This window comes from Musa acuminata, chromosome BXJ2-11 (assembly GCF_036884655.1).
Source record: "Musa acuminata AAA Group cultivar baxijiao chromosome BXJ2-11, Cavendish_Baxijiao_AAA, whole genome shotgun sequence".
NCBI lineage: Eukaryota > Viridiplantae > Streptophyta > Magnoliopsida > Zingiberales > Musaceae > Musa > Musa acuminata.
Genome location: NC_088348.1, coordinates 30531086 through 30551961, shown reverse-complemented (window position 1 = coordinate 30551961; position 20876 = coordinate 30531086). Strand labels below are relative to the sequence as shown.

Sequence of the window (20876 nt, the reverse complement as noted above, 5' to 3'; positions counted from 1 at the left end):
ACTTCAAATTATCTAAGTCGTAATCAAATATCTTATAGTTAACTTTACTAAATAAACCTTACATGCTCCCCTGTAACATTTCCGTCTTTATTATGCTCTAATCTGTTTTCTACATTTTGACTCATCTAATAATATAAGAGATCGAGTATTAATGAAACATCAATCACTTATGGTTACCAAATTAATAAATAGAACATTGATATGGAAAGGCATGCATTTCCGTGGCAGCAATGGACTTTTTAAGTGCAGATCATATTAAGCGATGAACCAGTGGGCCTGGTACGATCTCTCCTCTGGAAGAATGCCACGTGGGCATCGATTGCCTGGTGGATCGCCTGCTGGTTTCCATCGGGCTACGATGGCCGTTGATAGCTTCGTTTGAAGTTTGGTTAGAGCATCTCGTGGAGCAGATCCTAGCGATGGCGCAGAAACCTCGCTCTCTACACCAACGTCGCTATCCCGTGCTGTACGAGTCATCTTCGGATTGCAAATCATCCGCCGTCCGATCGAAACCACCGGGCTTCTCGGTCAACGGAATCGTTGCAAACCTTTTCGTTAAATGGGGTCGCACGGGAGTTGGTGAGGATCGCATACAAGGCCATGGCCCCTCCCCGATCGTCCTTCCGCGGCTAACCGTCCACCTCGTTCCCGCTCCCCTACCATCCGCTGGTTCTGACCGTCCATTTTCGAGATGGTCGGTTTATGTGGTTGTATCGTTAAGTTGTTGGAGAGGATCCCCAGCAGGGAAAGCTAAGGCAGGAGTGTCGTGTGCCCACCGCGTCGCACCTGAAGCTGCCAACTGCATCAAAAATTCGTCGCCTTGCGACCGCCTCAACGAATAATTTTAGTATTCGCATCAGAGCGTAAAAAAGGAGGATAAAACGAGAAGGGAAAAAAACAAAAAAAAAAGAGGTCGCCTCTCTTTCTCATCTCCGACCTCCCACCACGAGAGGCGAGGGGAATTCGTCTCTTCTTTTTTGCTTTCTTGCGAAGATTCCTCTCCTTTTCGATCGAGTAGAGGGCATTTGTATTCGATCTAGAGGAGGAGGAAGAGGCGTCGGGAATCAAAGAGGGGGAGGAGATGTTCAAGTTGCATCGGTACAGGTCTGACCGGTTCGGGGAGAAGGTCGAGTTCAAGCTCTCCAATCTGCAGGCCGTCAAGGTGCCTTTTTCTCTCAATCTCATCTCGTTTGATTATTGTCATTCTGGTGTTCCATCTGTTTGCCGTCGCTGGGGTCAGGAGGTGCCTCGGTTTACGCTTTGGCTCTCAGGATTTCATCGATATATCGTGTGATTCCGCTAATGCATGTTACCGACCCTAATTTGTTTCTATATGCAATGGTTGGCAACGTTGAGTCTACGAGAAAGAAATGTGCTTGAACTATGACTTTGATGAAATCATTTTTTATGAACGGTGGAGAAAAAGAATGGAATACCGCAAGATTTCAAGCATATGATGATGAACGAATAATTCGATTGCCTTTTTACTACAATGAGGCATAAAAATAATCTGCCTTTGAAGCTTACTCTTTTAACATCCTATTTCTTGATACAAAATAGAGTACTGTGCGGGAAAAGGTTGCAGTGGGTGGTTGCTGAAAGTATTCATGAATTGACATACGGATCGATTTGAAGAAAAATTGGTTTGGCAACTTCAATTCCTGAATATGACCTCAGTTTGTAGAATAAATTTTCTGCCTTTTTTTGCTGAGCTAATGATAAGAGGTCCCCTATTTCATGTGCATATTAAAATGGTAATTTAACTAGAATTTTGACCCTGTTACTAGCACATGTGACACAGAATAATGTCAGTAAGTTTTTTTTTAATATTTAGAGATGTTGAAAACATTACAAATGGCGAACTGGTTGTGAGTGGCAACTGCAGATTAGTGAGGTACCTTCTATTTTAGAGCTCTTCACGAGGCTTCTGAACTTTTTCTTAAACTTTTCGGATTTGTTTTTCGCAATTGTCTTCATTTTGCCTGTTGCAATAGTTCCTTTCCTTTTTTTTGTGGGAAGTAGTAGTAGTATTTCTCACTTAGACATCAATAAGCTCTTCGACAGTGTCAGATTTACAAATTGAAATAATGATATTCCATCATTCTATGATCTTCATAGCAAGAATAAATCTCTATAACATTTTACCCACTAACACCTTGAGTTTACTGACCCAAGACACTGAAAAACTTGGCATGTATCACATGAACCTAGTTGATCCTTAAATGTGAGGTATCAAACAATTGCAGATGGATGTCAGTATTAGTATTGAAGCCTGGTTTATAGCTTATCCATGATTATTCTTTTTGTTGCCTTTTGTATTTGTAACCTTTGTAGGAATTTTTTGTTCCAAGGATAATTGAAATAAAATCTAGAATGTGCTTATTATGAGCAAATCGGAAAAACACGCATTTCATTCTCTTCTTTGATCATACAGGTTCCCAGAGGATGGGACAAACTTCTTCTTTCTATTGTCTCAGTGGAGTCTGGAAAAACAATCGCAAGAACTGGCAGAGCTACAGTGAGAAGTGGAAATTGTCAGTGGACTGAGACAGAGTCTATATGGGTGTCTCAAGATGATGCATCTAAAGAGCTTGAAGAATGTCGATTTAAGATTGTTGTTTCCCCAGTATGACACATAACTTTGTTTATTTGTATTACTTAAATTAAATGTCGTTGTCATCTTAATAATGAACACATTCCACTCTGTTTTCATTGGATAGAAGTTAGTGAAGACATCTACTCAAATCCATTTATTGTGCAGGCTTCTTCTAGGTCTGTAGTTATTGGTGAGGTTACCTTGAACCTAGCAGATTATCTGAGTTCAGGAGAAATCGGTCCTCTTCTTCTTCCATTAAAGAAGTGTGATTCTGGGACAACTTTACAGGTGAAAATTACTCTGACTCTCGAAAGAAAATTAGTTTGACTTGATTTCGATAGTTTTTATTATATGTCTTAAAGTTGTGAAGATTCTTTACACTCCCATAGCACGTAAGATAATTTATTCAAGTCTTCTGTTTCATCAAATGAGTTCAAAGGCAAAAATCCTAGACAGTAGTTACTCTCTCCTAAAGAAGAAACATAACAAACTCTATCATCCTGAATGTGATCAGATGAGGTTGGGCTACTAAATTTGAATGCTTCAGGTTCTTGACTGCTCTATTGAAGGCAGAATCTAATGCAGTGGAAGGATACAAATGTTAAGTGCCATTATTTTCACAGAATCATGTTGGTTCTCTTTTGATGTGTAAATGAGCAATAATTGTGTCAGATGAGTTCCATGTAATTGTTACAATAAGGTACAATCTGGTAGCCACATATCATATAAGACAATTTTCTTTACTTTACTGTTCCCATTAGTACCTCAATTGGCATATATAGTTCGGTTATCATGCAAAGCATTCTCCTAAATAATATTGATATTTTTTATATTATAGTTGTTACTATTGATTGATATTATGTAAACAATGCTTTGCTTAGAATAGTGTTCTCATAATTTTTATTGGTTTATTACTTCTCAGTTTGTCATCTCTTTCTTCATTCACCGAAGTCAATTTGTACAATGATTTAAAATTTGGTGAATATGTGGATGATGAACTATGAAATTTTGGTTTGTTATTATATTAGGCTAATCTTGTAAAAGAAATTAAATGGATCAAAAAGACAAAAAGGAAACAAAAAATATGTTGGACAGCTAGCATGATGGTCTATGCGAAATTGTTGGAACTAGAATCCTGAAAGATAGTAGATGCTGCTTCAGCTCCAGTGCTTTCCAGAGGAAAGAGAATCATTTTGACATGACAAATTTGCCAATGATAAAGCAAAATATTAGTTTGTCGAGTAGAAATTAATTAAAGAAATATGAGTTGGAAGCAAATTATGGATAAAATAAAGAGTAATGGTCCAGTAGTTACGACAATGAAAAGCAAAAATGAACTCTAGACAAGTATGTTGAACTTCCTGAAAAAAGAATTAGGTGAAGTATATAAGATTCAGTGAAAACTAAAAATCGTCAGACTTGAGATGGATACTACGAACAATAGTGAAGCACTAACTTCAGAGAAGGTTGAACATCAAAAGACACATAGGTCAAAATTGAGAAACTGATATTTCTCTGGAGTTTTGAGTTATAGTGATGTAAAAAGAACATAAAAACATGACAATTGTGTTAAAAATATTCATCTTGTGTAAATCAAGGTCAAAAGAACCAATGAATTAAACATGTGAAAAATGAGAGGGATTTGAACCAAGGATTTTGTGCAATAGATATATTAAGGAACAAACAAGTTGAAGATTAAAAACTAGATCAGAAAACAGGAAGATTCTAAACATTTGGTGAATCTGAAACTGGAAGGCTAGACAAAATCTAAACAATCAGTTCTCTTCTAATCTGAAACGAAAATAACAAGAAAAGGGGCACCTTGAAACTGGTGAACCTGGTTCACTGAACCAGATGTGTTACAACAGAAATCAATCCGTCGAAGAGTCAAAATAGTAAAAAAGTCAGGCAAAAGAGTCAAATTAGTCAAAAGAGTCAAAATATCCTTGCTGTTCCCTAATCGAAGCCTCGACTTACTCGGGCAAGCACTAAATTCCATGGATTTTTGTGAGTAAAAAAGAAAGGTGGTGGTAGTTTTGTTCGTTTCATCTAAATGACATCTTCGTTAGCTGACATCTTCGTCACTCTCTACCAGCTAGGCTAGCTGACATTTTCATTACTTGCCAATTTGATGGAGAGTACTATTTAAAAACATAATTTAGATATAGATTAGTAAATGAAGTTAACTTAGCTCCTGTACTCATCGGCACTTGTGTTGAATTAAATTAACTTTTTGAATGGCATACCACATATAGGTCCATATTTGCAGAAGATTTGTGAGAAAACACAGGCTGGAAAGAGCACCCTTTGCTTAAACATATTGTCTTTTGGTTTTGTGAGAAATTGCACAAACATGGAGATTAAACAGCATTCCTCTGAAAATGTTTCTGGTTTGACATACAAATCATGGCTTGAAAGAGAAGACACGAGGGACTACCTCTGGAATATCCATTGTTGATCTGTTGTTGGTGAATTAAAAATTTTGTTGATTTATGACATTAATGTAGATGTCTAAACCTAGGGCTGTCTTAAATATTCCTCATATATTTCCTTCTTCTTTCTGTTTACATGCTAATGTTATTTCCAGACCACATGTTGCCTTATAGCCCTTTTGTGCAGACAACCCTTGTATTTGTCTCACAGGCTTTTGCATGCATCAATAGTTGGAGCCATGAAAAATGGCTGTCTTTCAAGTGTTGAAATGACAATTTTTTCCATTTCCACTACTGTGCAGGTCAAGATTCAGTGTTGTACCCCAATATCAAAATCCAGGTTCGATGGATCTTAAGTTGTTACAAATCGTGTTCTATATCCCGATGTTACCTATAGATGTTGCTAATGGTATATTTTGCTGCAGGGTCGGAAAATCTTGGAAAGAAACGTCTCATCTCGATGATCAAACTAATAATGATGAACTGGACAGCAAATCAGATGGATCTGACAATTTAATTAATAAAAGTGTTGGATCTTCTTCAAGTAATCATTTCGGCAATAATTCTTATCCAGATGAGTCTGGAAATAGGGTGTGATTCTCATGCACAAAATTAACACTGTTATTTGCTTAGAAAAATTAGCTTCATTCTCCTTTTCCTTTGTTTATTTCATTTGGTTTATTAACATTAGTTGAAGGTACATGTATGCATATCTATCATAAATCAAAATTTTGAGATATTTAGTTAATATGATCCAACTTTCCTGTTACATCCTTTAGCTGTTTTAGGCAAATATGCATGTTATCACATCAGGTTTTATATATCACTTAATCCAATTTATAACTGGTGGCAACTGCTATTGCTACAAGATGTTGGCATTGCCTGGTATCAGTCCAATATTTATGTGCTACCTAGAAACCTTAATTTTCTAACATGATCTTTTTCTTTTACTTGGCTATAAACCCTTCCATCTTCCTTGTCAGACCCTGCATATACGGTTTTGGCCTTTTCATTTGCAAGCATAAGGATCTTTGATATGTCCATGACTTTCTCATGCTCAACTCTTTTGATTCTAGACCTAACACATTGCGCTGCTCATCGCACCTCTCATTCTATCAAGAGTCTAGATCCTCTTATCAGAATAGCATCCATCAATTGCTTTTATTATATGTTTGCAAGAAACTAATACCCACTTTGTTTGACTGCATTGCTATAAAATTCATACTCTCTAGCAATGCAAACCAATCTTCAAAAGAGAGATGTTAGAAAGCATCTGAAATCAAAGGTTGTAACATCAACATCAGCACAAGTGTCTAGAACCCTGGATGGTAGATTATAAATAAAGGTAGCAAAGCCGATTCTACAAGCTCAAGTTGTAAAAAAATCATCAGAGAAAAAATAATAAACCGTATGCAAGACATTTGAAGTTGAAGTGATAATGTCTTTTCTTTATATTTTTTTGCTTATTAACATTTTTTTTTATGTCTTTTCGATAGGATACAAGCTTCTCAGCATCAGGGTCACGTCATAGTTCTGACTCAGGGGATAGTTTAAGCAGGACAGGACTTTCACCCAAAAACAGCTTAAATGGGGGACAATACATTGGAAGACAAGATTCATCTGGTTCCCACATAAGTGCAACTTATAGCACAGGTCCTGGAGGATCAAATCCATCATCTTTCAACTCTAGGGCATCAGTTTCTTCAGTACATAACAATCAATGGCAAGACATGGCCGCACAGACTTCAGAACATGGAACAGTGCCATCGTTAAGGCCCTCTGATTCTTCAAAGGATTTACTTGAATCTGCTGAAGAGATAGAGGAACTCCGTGATGAAGTTAAGATGTGGGAGAGACATTCTCAGCAGTTGAAACTGGATCTTGAGCTTTTAAAGAAGGAAAATTCTGAGAAATCCAAGCATCAGGTAAATCTGGATAGGCAGCTTTCAGCTGCATCCAGTGAACGTGACTCTTTAAAGCTAGAAGTTGAACGGCTAAAAGCAGCATTAGAGGAATCAACGTCAAAACAAACAGATATTATCAATTTTAAAAATGAGGATTTGGTTCATGTTCAGAAGGAACTGGAGGATGAGCTGAAGTTTCAGAACGACTCCAATGCCAATTTAACTCAACAGCTGAGAAAAACCCAAGAATCAAACATTGAGCTTGTTGCTATTCTTCAGGAATTAGAAGAAATTACAGAGAAACAGCGTTTGGAAATAGCTAATCTTTCACAGCAGAACTGTGTAAATGAACGTGAAAAACAAGAGAGGAGTCAAAAGTCTTTGGAAAATGAGTCTGAATGGGAGAGAAAAGTATCTCTGAAAGAAGAAGAAACTGTTAAGCTAGAGTCACCCAACATTGTCAAGAATGAGCAGCAATATGAATATGATGGAAATCATTCTGATCTGATAAAAGAAGTTGAGGTACTTAAAAATAAAGTGCATGAACTAGAACAGGACTGTGCTGAACTTACAGAAGAAAACCTAGATCTCATATTTAAGTTGAAGGAATTTAGCAAAGATACTGATAAAGGAAGCCAATCACATGGTTCTAGGTCTATAGAGTATCATGATCATAATTTATCTAATAATTGTGAGTATGAAAATGGTTTGCTTACATCTCATATCTATGAAATTGAGGATGAGCTTGTAAAGAAGGAAGTCATGACTCCACCATTGTCAGCTAAGCTCAAGGATCTTGAGAAAGCATCTGCTTATCTTGAGAAAGAACTACAACATTATAAGGATGAAGCAAGTTCTTTCGAGACAAAGCTCCACCAAAGCAATAAGGAATTCGAAGAAATGAACATAGAGTTATCCAATCTACAGCAAAAACTTAACTTAAACATTGACACTGACTTGGAGGGTTTAAATGCTTTTCCTATGAAAGGATTTGAAAATGAAGAGTCATTCAGCTCCTCAAATATGCAAACTGTATTGTTTGAAATGGATAAGCAAACTCATCTTGCTTTAGCTCAAGCAAGAAACTTGCTTGCTAACGATAGCATCGATGCTGAAAATGTGTGTGGAAGTGATACTGATTCAACACTTCCAACTACAGATCCCATCTCGCAGAAAAATCTGGCAGAGGATATTACTAAAAATTTGCATGAGTTAAATACTTTATTAAGAGAAAACATTTTCAGATGCAACTCTATGTCTCAACATGAAAGCTCTGGGATCAACCAGAGAATAAATAATACAGAAGCTCCAGACCAGCTAAAAGATGAAGGTTTTATGGAACAAGAACCTGAATATGCAGGAAATAAAACCAGAAGCAAGGAAATTTTTGAGCATGAGTTCCAGTCTGACTTATTGCTTAAGGAACAAGAGATAGATAGACTCAAACATTCTAACAAGGAGCTAGAAGATCTTATTTCCTATCTTCAGAAAGAGAAATGTCAATTGGAGGAAGATTTTGCTTCTTTACGTAGAGAAAGTAGTGACACATCCGAACACTTGGAACATGTGGAGCATGATTTAATGGTGCTTACCGGTCAAATTGAATATCATGTTTCTTCTAATAAGGCTCTTGAAAGAAAGTCAATGGAACTTGAAAGTTGCAAAAATGAACTAGAGTTGCATGTATCTGAGCTTGAACAAGACAATGTAAAATTATCAGAACGCATATCTGGTTTAGAAGCCCAACTAAGATACATAACGAATGAGAAAGAGTCCAACCGATTGGAACTCGAAGATACCATTTCTCTTATTGAAGAATTGAAGGATGAAGTTGAACAACAGAGAGATGAAATGGAGATGCAGAAAGCAGAACTAAAACAAAAACTGCAAGAGACACAAAAGCGGTTATCAGAAGCATTAGAGGAGTCAGATATTTCAAGGAGATCAAACTTGAAACTGCAAGCTACAATTGAAAATCTTATTGAAGAGTGCAACTCTCTCCAGAATCTAACTGGAGACTTGAAGAGGCAGAAACTGGAACTGCATGAACGCATTACACGTCTTGAAGTTGACTTGAATGAATCAAAAAAGAAGGATTTTGATTTCTGTGACCAAATTGATCTTTTAGAACTGAAACTTTCTTCGCTGCAAAAAGACATTGGATCGAAGGAGAAGTCACTATTGTCACAACTTGAGAAAATGTTCCAAGATCACAAGGAACATGAAGATAAAATAGCGAAGGTACATATTTTGTTAAATAGGATTGAATTAGAGATAACAGTTGAAGTTGAGAACCTTGAGAAAGAGATAGCTGACCTTACTGCACAAATGTCATTAAATTATGACGAACGTGAAAAAGTAGCATCAGATGCAATTCATGAAGCATCTCTCCTACGTTCAGAAAAAGCAAGATTTGAATGTAGTCTTCAGGAAGTTAATTCAAAAGTTGAGCTGTATGAGACTGATTTACAAGCTCTCCAGCAAGAGTCCAAGAATAAGATTCAAGGATTAGTTGATTTGCTTAATGCTTCTAAACAAAGTGAGGAAATGTTGATGGCTGACATTGAGCATATGCAACGAATAATGGAGGGTGTCAAATATAGTGAAGAGAAATACAGAAAATTGGCAACCGATTTAGAACTAAGGCTTAAAACTTCTGACTATGAAAAACAGCACGCAATGGAAGAGATTTCTGGATTGGAAGTTCAATTGCAAAAACTCTTTCATCTTCAAAATTCAGTCTTGGACCTTAAAGGTTCTCTTGATGAGGCAGACTTTGAAAAGCGAAAATTGGAGTTGTTGTTGGAGTCGGTAACACAAGAGAGTGAAGAATTGAAAGCAGAGAATACAGTCTTGATGGAGAAAGTTTCCATTATGCAGAAGGCTTTAAGTGATGGTCAAGATGATAGGCGCAGTAAAATCGCCTTGCAAGAAAAACTTGTGAGGCTGGAGAGTGACCTTTCAGTAAAAGAAGCATCATATGTCTATGAAGCAGAATTGAAGAATGAACTTAGTAGGATAAAAAGAACAAACAGTGAGTACCAAAGAATGTTTCAAAATCTTGAGCAGGAGAATGTCGAGTTAATGAACAAAGTGCAGAACATGGAAGAGGAACTCATGCTGAGGAAAACAACCCACCAGGATGAGAAAATCAGCAGTGAGGTAACCATTTAATAGTCCAATGTCAAATTATATTTGTATATGTTTCATTTTTATTATAAAAGCATTTCAATATAATACATATACACCATACAGAACCCTTTTCGTTAATTTAAGGAGCTGCATTATTTATCCTTCAAATTTATATTTCTAAAAAGAGTAGTTTATACACACATATGGCCCCGCTTTGATGCAGATGAAGTTGCTGGTAAACAAAAATTATGCTCTAATATGATTTTGTAGCTTTTGTAGAATGCAAAATAGAAATTATATACAACAGCACCACTATGAGATAACAAGCAGGCACTCTAACAAAAAGTTTGAGAAAAGGTGGGCACCATAGAATAGGTCTCCCATACATCGTGTACTTTCTGGTGGAAAGGGAAGACCTGCCAGGCGGTATGCCTGTCACAAACTTAGCTGGAATTGCCTAAGTCGTGAGGCACCGTTGCGGCAAAGACACGAACTTAGCTTGCGTTGCCTAAGTCGCGAGGCACCCTTGCGGCAAAGACGCGAACTTAGCTTGCGTTGCCTAAGTCACGAGGCACCCTTGCGGCAAAGACGCGAACTTAGCTTGCATTGCCTAAGTCGCGCTTCGCCTTTGCGATTTGCGTCCGTAAAGATCAGCCCACTTGCAACCTCTCGCAGGTCCCGAAGGACCTGTAAAAAAGAAAGTTGATTAGTTCGAAGAACGAGCGATGGACAAGTCCCGACGTCTCGCAAAAAGGGGAAGCTTTACAAGCAATTCAGCGAGCACCTTGCGTGCACAAGAGAAAAGAGGGAGAGGAGGAAAACAAGGACTTTAGAAGGTTGAACGAACAACTACAAGTCCATAAATAGCTGCTCACCGTGTGCCGGGCGCGACAACAAGTTCCCGTCAAGGTAACGTGCGAACTTGCGAAAGGTTGTTCAACGCCCAACACTATACCGAAGCCCCATCCCCCATGGTGCCACCCGGGTGGTTCCAGAGTGCTGAGATGGCTGACGTTTCACGTGTGGCAGCGGGCTGCAGAAAACAGCCCGTGGCACGCAAAAACGGAGCTATTTTGGGGTTGTTTTGCTCGATTCGGTGAGCGGTCACACTGTAGCGCTGCAACTTATTCAAACTTACATTTTTACAAGTAAAAGGACTTAAAACCAAGCCAAAACATGCTGTCAAGCAGTTGTACATGTAGACGAGAGCGACGAACGATTCGTTGAATGGAGTTGTTGCGGGTGTGCGACGACCGTTCGTGACATTCTCCCCCACTCAAACTGTCAACGCCCTCGTCGACGCTTGTTGATAGTTGTTGATGATTGCTTCTTATGTCGTAGGGCGTCTTCAGGCTCCCAACTGGCTTCAGCTCGGGGAACCTTTTGCCACTTCACCAAGTACTCGGTTTGTTCAGCTCCAGTAGGTAGCTTTATCTTGTGGTCCGCTAAAATGGTTTCAACTCGCTTCTCGTAGGAGGCTGTGGTGGGAGGTAGCTGAGTTGGAACACTTCGGGAAGCATATTGCGGATCCGAGTGGTAGGCTTTCAAGTTGCTGGCATGAAGAACATTGTGAATTTTGAACCACGCTGGCAGCTGCAACTTATAAGAGACGTTGCCCACCCTGCTGATAATTGGGAATGGCCCTTCATACTTGCGCACTAATCCTTTATGTACTTTGTTCCTAAAGAATTGGAGTGATGCTGGTTGGAGCTTGACCAACACCAAATCGCCGATCTTGAACTCTTGCGATCGTCTTCCCAAGTCTGCCCACTTCTTCATTCTTTTTGCCGCCTTCTCCAAGCCCGCGCAATATCTGCATTCCAGTGCCACTCCCTTGCAAAGTGGTAGGTTGACTAACTACTCTCAATATACCCAATTACCATGGTGTGAGGAGTTGACGGTTGTTGCCTTGTAATGATCTCGAAGGGGCTCTTGTTGGACACAGAGCTCCGCTGCAAGTTGTAGGAGAATTGGGCAATATCCAACAACTTCACCCAATCTCGTTAGTTGGCACTCACGTAGTGCCGAAGATATTGATCTAGGAGCAAGTTTATCCTTTCAGTCTGGCTATCCGTCTGGGGGTGGAGGCTTGTGGAGAAGTATAACTTCGACCCCAACAATTTGAATAGCTCGGTCCAGAATCGTCCCAGGAACCGAGCGTCTCGATCATTGATGATATTGTGTGGGACTCCCCAATACTTTACCACATCCTTCATCATCAGCTTGGCCACCTCCTCTGCTGAACAGTGTAAGGGAGCAGCAATGAAAGTTGCATACTTAGAAAATCGATCGACTACCACGAGTATCGATCCGAGTCTCCCTACTACGAGCAAGCTTAATATGAAGTCCAAGGAAATGCTCTCCCATGGCCTTTCTGGTACGGGCAACGGCTCCAAAAGTCCCACCAGCTTTCGTTGCTCCACCTTGTCTTGTTGGCAAGTGACGCACGTTCGAACATATTCTTCCACATCAGTCCTCATCTTCGGCCAATAGAAGGCCCTCTCCACGAGAGCCAAGGTTCTATGAATGCTTGAGTGTCCAGCCTAAAGGGAATCGTGACACTCTCTTAAGAGTTCACGTCTCAGATTGTCCACTCGAGGAATATAGACCCTATTCCCTTTGGCGTAAACGAGTCCCTCCTGAACCCAAAACCGTCGTGTCTTGCCTTCTTTAATGAGTTGTATCAGGGCTTCTGCCTGGGGATCACTGTACAGTTCATCCCTGATCCTGGAAAGGAAGTTGGAGTGCAACTGACTTGCTTGGCCTCTGCCCTCCAATTGCACGACATTCACACACTCCACTTTCCGACTCAATGCATCGGCCACGACATTCACCCTTTCGGGCTTATACTCCATTGCCATATCAAACTCAGCTAGAAAGTCCTGCCATCGTGCCTGCTTTGGGGAGAGTTTCTTCTGAGTTTGGAAATAACTCAAAGCGATGTTTTCCGTCTTTAGTACAAATCGCGATCCAAGAAGGTAGTGTCGCCAAACTCGTAGACAGTGGATCATCGCTGTCATCTCTTTCTCGTGCACCGGATACCGCCGCTCGGTCTCATTGAGTTTGCGGCTCTCGTAGGCCATCGGATGACCCTCCTGCATCAGTACTCCCCCAATAGCGAAGTCTGAAGCATCTGTATGGACTTCAAAGGGCTCCCCATAGTCCGACAATTTAAGCACCGGTTCTTCTAATACAGCAGCCTTTAGATCTTGGAATGCAATCTCACATTTATCATACCACCTCCAAGGCTGCTCCTTCTTCAGCAACTCCGTCAATGGAGTTGCACACTTCGAGTACCCTGCTATGAAGCGTCGATGGTAGTTGACGAAGCCAAGGAAGGATCTCAACTCTGGCACCTTCTTTGGAGTTCGCCATTCCGCAACCGCTTGCAACTTTAATTTGTCCATCCGAATGGAGTCATCACCGATTCGATACCCCAAGAATAAGATCTCCGTTTGGGCAAAGTAGCATTTCTCCCTTTTCACGAACAAAGTGTTCTCCCTGAGAACCTTGAAGATTATCCGAAGATGCTTGACATGCTCCTCGAGTGTTTGATTGTAGACGATGATATCGTCTAAGTAGACGACCACGAACTTATCCAAATACTCATTAAATAGCTAGTTCATGAGAGTGCAGAACGTGGCCGGAGCGTTGGTTAAGCCGAAAGGCATCACCAAGAACTCAAACGCTCCATACCTGGTCACGCAGGTAGTCTTCGCTTCGTCGCCTTCAGCAATGCGCACCTGCCAATACCCCGACCGAAGGTCGAGTTTTGAGAAATATTTGGCTTTGCCCAACTAGTCGAACAAGTCCGCGATGAGCGGGATGGGATACTTGTTCTTTACCGTCACTTTGTTGAGGGCTCGGTAATTGATGCATAGTCGGAGGTTCCCATCTTATTTCTTCTGAAAGAGAACTGGAGCTCCGAATGGTGCTTTAGAGCTGCGGATGAGACCACCGTTTAGTAGTTCACCTAACTGCTTTCTAAGTTCTGCCAACTCTGGCGGGGGCATGCGGTAGGGTGGTCTCGTTGGAGGCTTTACTCCCGGCTCCAGCTCGATGTTGTGATCCACGCCTCTGCGTGACGGAAGAGTCTTCGACAACTCGGGTGGCATAACGTCAGTGAACTCTTTCAGGATGTTCACCACCACAACAGGTTCATGAATGGCCTTCTCATCGAGTGGCTATAGCTTCATAACAGCCACGAATGTTAATTCACCTTTTTGCACCCCTTTCTTTAGTTGTAATGCCGATATATGTTGGGGTTCCCTTGCTCCTCTCCGAGAGACGGGAACCACACAGGGGTCGTCACCTCCCATCACACATAGGGAGTTAAGGAACGATATTGGCACCAACTTGGCCGCGTGCATAAATTCCATTCCAAGAATCACTTGGAAGTCATCCAGTGGCACCGCCATCATGTTTATGCTCCCGCTCCACGTTCCGATTTTGATGGGGACTCCCTTTGCCAACCCGGAGATTTGCTTGGCCTCCGAGTTCACCGCCTTCATTCGACTTAGGCTCTTCTCTAAGATCAGCCCAAGTCGCTTTGCTTCTCGATCGGCGATAAAGTTGTGGGTCGCACCCGTGTTTACCATTGCACGGGTCGTTTGGCCATTGAGCTTAATGTCTACGTATATCAGCTCGCCACTTCCTGCTTTTTATAGTCTTGTCTTCGTGTTCTCCCCCACTTGACCCCGCATGGCGTTCAACAAACGCATTGCTCTCATCCGGGGTCCTTGCGACTCCTCACCGTCATTGCTGGATTTAGAACTACTTGAACTAAGAGCGACAGCCTTGCCCTTGTCCGATTTGGGGGGGTGGATGGAAGCTGTTAAAGCATTGAGTGCTTGTTTTTGTGGGCACCCCCTTACCATGTGCGACCCTTCGCACAAGAAGCATCCGTCAGGTTTCAGGGCCTTGCCTTTCAGGCTTGGCCCTTTGTGGGAACTCTTCTTCCTCTGTTCGCCCCCGAGCTTCTTCCCTCGAGAATATTTTGGAGGGTGATTGCTTGAAGATTGTTTCCTTTTTCCTGGATCTTCGGAGGAAACAAAGTCGGTGAGTCTTTCTGCGACAGCAATTGCCCCGATCACATCGGCGACATTGCTTTGATGTAGTTCTTATTGAGCCCATGGCTTCAAACCATCGAGGAAGCTGAACAGCTTATCCTTCTTGGATATGTCCTGTATGTCCAACATTAACGCAGAAAATTGCTTCACGTAGTCTTGAACGGAGGTATTTTGGCGGAGTTATCTCAACTTCCTTCTTACGACGAACTCTATATTTTCCGGTAGGAACTAAGTTCTCAACTCCCGCTTCAGGTCCTCCCATGTGTCAACTCGACATCGACCTTGTTGGATCTCCTCCCAACGGGTTCGCCACTAAAGTTTTGCATTTCCGTTTAGATACATTGTTGCTATAGAAACTTTGGTTTCTTCGGAATCAAGCCTCATAGCTCGAAAGTATTGTTCCATGTCGAATAGAAAATTCTCGAGCTTTTTGGCATCTCTGGCTCCTCCATAACCATGAGGCTCGGGTACCCTCAAGTTTTGTGGCGGCGTAATGGGGGTGTTACTTCCTCCCGCATTTAGTGCTCTTATGAGCATGGTCACCCTTGAAGTGAGTTCCGCCACAACTTCCTGTAGGTGTTGCACAGAGTCTTCGGTGTTATCTGACAATCGGTCGACTAGGGCCTCAACCTTGTCGATCCTGGACTCCGCTTCTTTTTGCGAGCTTTCTACCCCAACAAGCCTTCGTTGGCCACGGTAGAGTTCCTCCAAGCTCGCTTCAAGAACATCCAAGCGGGTTTCCACCGTTGTGAGTCTCTCCTTATGACTCTTTTTCTCGGTTGGCGCTCTAGATTGCGCCTCCTCCGCTCGCGGATAACAGCCAACTTCTCGCTCATCATGTTCGTTGCCGCGCTCCTCCTGAGCGGCTCCAACAGCATGAGAGCGAGTGTGCACTTGCAGCCCACCTGCAGCTGCTTGGGGCAAGGGTCCGGCTTGCCCCGTCTTGCTTGATTCGCCACGATGCTTTGCCATGGCGAAGTTGCGAAGTTCCTTCGCTGCTCGCTCGAAGTGCTTGCCCGCTCTGATACCACATTGTCACGGACTTAGCTAGAATTGTCTAAGTCGTGAGGCACCCTTGCGGGCCTGCGGCAAAGACGCGAACTTAGCTTGCGTTGCCTAAGTCGCAAGGCACCTTTGCGGCAAAGACACGAACTTAGCTTGCGTTGCCTAAGTCGCACTTCGCTTTTGCGATTTGCATTCGCAAAGATCAACCCACTTGCAACCTCTCGCAGGTCCCGAAGGACTTGTAAAAGAGAAAGTTGATTAGTTCGAAGAACGAGCGACAAACAAGTCCTGACGTCTCGCGAAAAGGGGAAGCTTTATAGGCAATTTAGCGAGCACCTTGCGTGCACAAGAGTAAAGAGGGAGAGGAGGAAAACAAGGACTTTAGAGGGTTGAACGAACAGCTGCAAGTCCACAAACATCTGCTCACTGGGTGCCGGGCACGACAACAAGTTCCCGTCAAGGTAACGTGCGAACTTGCGAAAGGTTGTTCAATGCTTGACACTATACCGAAGCCCCATTCCCCATGGTGCCACCCGGGTGGTTCTAGGGTGCTGAAATGGCTGACATTTCGCGTGCGGCAGCGGGCTACAGAAAACAGCCTGTGGCACGCAAAAACGGAGCTGTTTTGGGCTGTTTTGGGGCTGTTTTACTCGGTTCGGTGAGCGGTCGCACTGTAGCACTGCAACTTGTTCGAACTTATATTTTTACAAGCAAAAGGACTTAAAACCAAGCCAAAACATGCTGCCAAGCAGCTATACATGTAGACGAGAGCGACGAACGATTCGTTGAACGGAGTTGTTGCGGGTGCGCGACGATCGTTTGTGACACATTGGTGCAGGATTCTTTGGAAAAGCATGGGTTGACTTGGAGACCTGGGACTTTGGCTTAACAACGAACGAAGGGAAGCTCTTCGAGCCTCACAAGAATCTATTATAAATCTCTATTTTCCTCAACCAAGAGGCCTATTGGAGACCTCGTCACCTTAATCCTTACTTAGTAGTCCAAAGACTCCAAACCCTTCCAATCAGCCTGACTTGAACTCATGTTCAAGTTGAACCATTGGGTTAAGAAATTTTTATCTGCTTTATTGTCAGGTCTGGGTCAAGCATAAGTTTCCTTGTTGATATGGTTTCAGCTCACTCCTCACCCCATCCCCTTCCCAGGTCTGGATTGAGAAATCTTGACCCATAAAGATTTGCCTTATGTGCCATTATTATCCCTTCTCAACCCAACATGGTCAACCCAACCCATTCAAAAGCCTATCCTTACTAAATTAGGATCATAAAGAAATAGTTTAGGAGGATAGGTCTGCTTAAAATTGTCTTCACAAAATTACAGCTGGAAGGCATCTAGGACTTCCATAATCTAACTCAATGTTTTAGTGATTCTCTCAAACCCATCCCTAATTATGATGGAATTCATTTTTTTAATTTTAATCACAATGGAATTCTATAACCATTATTAAAATTATACTAAAAAAATAATGAAGCTAACAAAAAAAATTGAACTTGGACATAAAATCATAGACTTAATCCCTAGCCTAACTAGGTATGTAATACATCATTCTTTAGTCTCATTTTTCTAGACCATGGTAAGTGAGATGGTGGTTTAATTTGATTGAGAGGGGAAGTTGAAAAAATAAAATTTTAACTAGTCAAGATAAATATGGTGTTCCAATGAGTCCTTCACAAACAAGATATAGAAGCATTGTCAGATACATAAAAGATGACAGTAAATGTATTATTCCGAATAATTTTCACCTAATTCTTTCTTGTTTGGATTGAATAGTTTGCTAAAAAATTTAATCTAATGTGAACGTATCTGTAAATCAAGAGAAATATGCAAAATCTGTCTCTAATTGTATCATATTTCCAATCAGAGACCAGTGATGATTCTTGGTTTTGACATTTAATTATTTATTTCCAAAAGGTTGTACATAATCTAGAGTGTTGAGCAGCAAAGATTAGATATCAATTTTGATTCAGTAATATTATTAATATTGCAAATTACTTTTCTGTTGTAGCTTATGCTATCAACAGGTTCTTTGTTTCCATAGAAGTGCAGTGATTGCACATCTCTGCTTAATCTTCCTTCCATTGGAGTGTACAAAACAGAACTTTTAAAAACTGACAGGGGACAAAATGTTAGAAAATTATTGCAGTATTTCACCAGTAATGATGGTGAAGTCTTGCTGGGTAGATAAATTATATAGTTTTCATTGTTAGAAAACTAATTAACTAAAATTATAGTGGCTTCTATGATTGATTTTTCTTTTTTTTAGGATGATAGCAATTCATGTGACCATACGGAGGTTCCAGATGACAGTAAGGAAGTTGATCATGAGTCCGATATCCCTTTACATGGTACAGAACATACTGAGGCTGGAGGGGTAAATAACATGCGCAAGGAACAACTTAAAAGGTAAGCAATATCAGAACTCTGTCTGAGTATCTTGTTGTGTTCTCGCTTTTATTTGATTTAAGTTGCAGTTCATTAGTTATATACCAGAAAAAATATGAGCGACATTCTACTTTACTAGCTAACATAAATGCCAAAATTGATTCCAAAGATCCTGATTTGCTGCAGGCAATCACTTCAATGTGGTGGTTGGGCTTTTCTTAAGAAAACAACTGCATATTTTTTATAAAGACAATCCTCACTTAATAACAGAATTTGACCAAAAAACAGAAAATGTTAAGATACAGCTCAGGTAATTGAAATTTCGAAGGACTGACCGTTGAAAAGCCTCATACCATCGGCATAAACTATGGACACCATAACAGGCAGACATGCCATGGATACTTTATATATCATCTTATTCTTTTAACATTAAAATGTTGGATCATAATTCTGACAAAAAGTATACCGTTTAAAATATATATATATATATATATATATATATATATATATATATATATATTACATCAAATAATGTACATGATGCTCACACATGGACTCAAATCTAAGAACTATCACTTGTGCAACAATGTACTAAACAATCCAGATGCCTCAATAGAGACACATAAGAGCACCTGTTACAAATACTAGCTTCTTAGATTGTTTATTGTTTGTATCATTTGGACTCCACATATCGATAGCTTTTGTCATTTATCTAATAAAGATTTATGTTTTATCTTAGCAAGAGGTAAGATCCTTCTTTTCATTAATCTGTAAGTCATCACTTGTACCATGAACTGTTCTGACCGACGAAGAAAGACGTAACTGCCTCCCTTCTTCCTCTTCTTTTTAATTCTGTGAAACAAATTGTTTCTTATCTATGATGAACTTTATGCAGAGGCATCTCCCGGAAGCAAGCTGGTAACATTGAAGCCCTCAAGAAAACTCTGAAGGAGAATGCAGATAAAATCTCATCTTTAGAGACAGAGCTTAAAGACATGAGAGAACGGTACCTTCATATGAGCCTTCAATATGCTGAAGTGGAGGCTCAGCGTGAAGAACTGGTAATGCAGCTTAAGTCTGTGAAGAAGGAAAAGAGGTGGTTCTCGTGAACCTGGAATTCCCCCAACCACGTCCTTTCTCCTGCCTAGAACTAGTTCATATTCTTTTTTCCTTGTAGTTTTTGTTCTTCATTGTCATTCATTGCGGGCATAAAATTTACCTAATCTTTTGTTGATTTCTAGCAGATTATATATAAATAGTCATCCTGCTGCCCTACGAGATCTAAAATGTATATAGAATTGGTTATAATCCGGTGAATAATAGTGTCATATATATTTAGTTGGTTTTCTTTATGGTTTTGTTATAGCGCAATTATTAGTAAGTAATGAGAACCAATTATTGATATCAAGGTCTTCTGCACCCACACATTTTTTAAATAAAATCTTAATGGTAACGAGTATATCTGCTCAACAAATATACGAGATAAGAACTTTTCTGAAAATTGAACTAACACAGCGCTATCGTGAAAGGAAAGAGATTCAAATCACCCCACCCATGTTAGTGTGCACAAAAGTTCATGACAGATCGTTCGAGGTTGTCCTCACTTTGTCGCTTACGTGGATAAAATATCAAGAAGGGGATATTAAAGTAGTTACAAGTTGTCCCCTCTAATGTATGGTATAAAAAATCGGGATATTAAAGTAGTTACAAGTTATCCCCTCTAATGTATGGTATAAAAAGCCGGGTTGAGACACTTTTTTTGACATCGATCTTAGTGCGGCTATGCCTCAGGAACTCGATGCCCCCACATCGGAGCTACTTCGAACACTCTTATGCCTTCGCGTTTGGACCTAATCGAGTTGACTCTAACATTAACAATGATTTTCCTTAATATTTTGGTGTTAGAAGGAGGGCATGATATCGTAGAAATATCCACCCGACAATCCTCTCAACGAATGATCCAATGAGAAGGCCCTGCTTCTGATATATATCACTTTTACTCGATGGGAACAACTTCCGTCCTTCCTTCGTATGGACGCTCGACATAAACATTAGTGCGATACTGGCGTCTGTTCAATGATCTAGACCTTTGCCCTTATAAGTCATAGTAGTCTCAGGAAACAAGTCTCCGTAGGCAACCGCTAAAGCCACAAGCACAACCTGTATCACCCAGTTTCGTAAGGCTATTTCCTGTCAAATTCCCAAATCTTTGGTGCTCCAAAGCATATCAATCAGGCGATTGAACATTCAATTTCTACCTCACTTGTCCAATCTCTGAACTGCTAAGCCAATGCAATTTTATATTTTTCATTATAATGTAGTTCTAAACGTATACTTT

General features: G+C 40.6%; 1 protein-coding gene across 1 annotated transcript; it reads left to right on the top strand.

Annotated features, from left to right (window-relative positions):
* Positions 1-936: 936 nt before the first annotated feature.
* Positions 937-19896, top strand: LOC135627198 (uncharacterized). The gene is made up of 8 exons (XM_065133198.1): positions 937-1162; positions 2435-2626; positions 2762-2884; positions 5331-5368; positions 5454-5619; positions 6525-10094; positions 18420-18559; positions 19434-19896. Exons 1-8 carry the CDS (start codon positions 1082-1084, stop codon positions 19645-19647), a joined length of 4524 nt encoding a protein of 1507 aa, XP_064989270.1. The 5' UTR covers positions 937-1081; the 3' UTR covers positions 19648-19896.
* Positions 19897-20876: the final 980 nt, after the last annotated feature.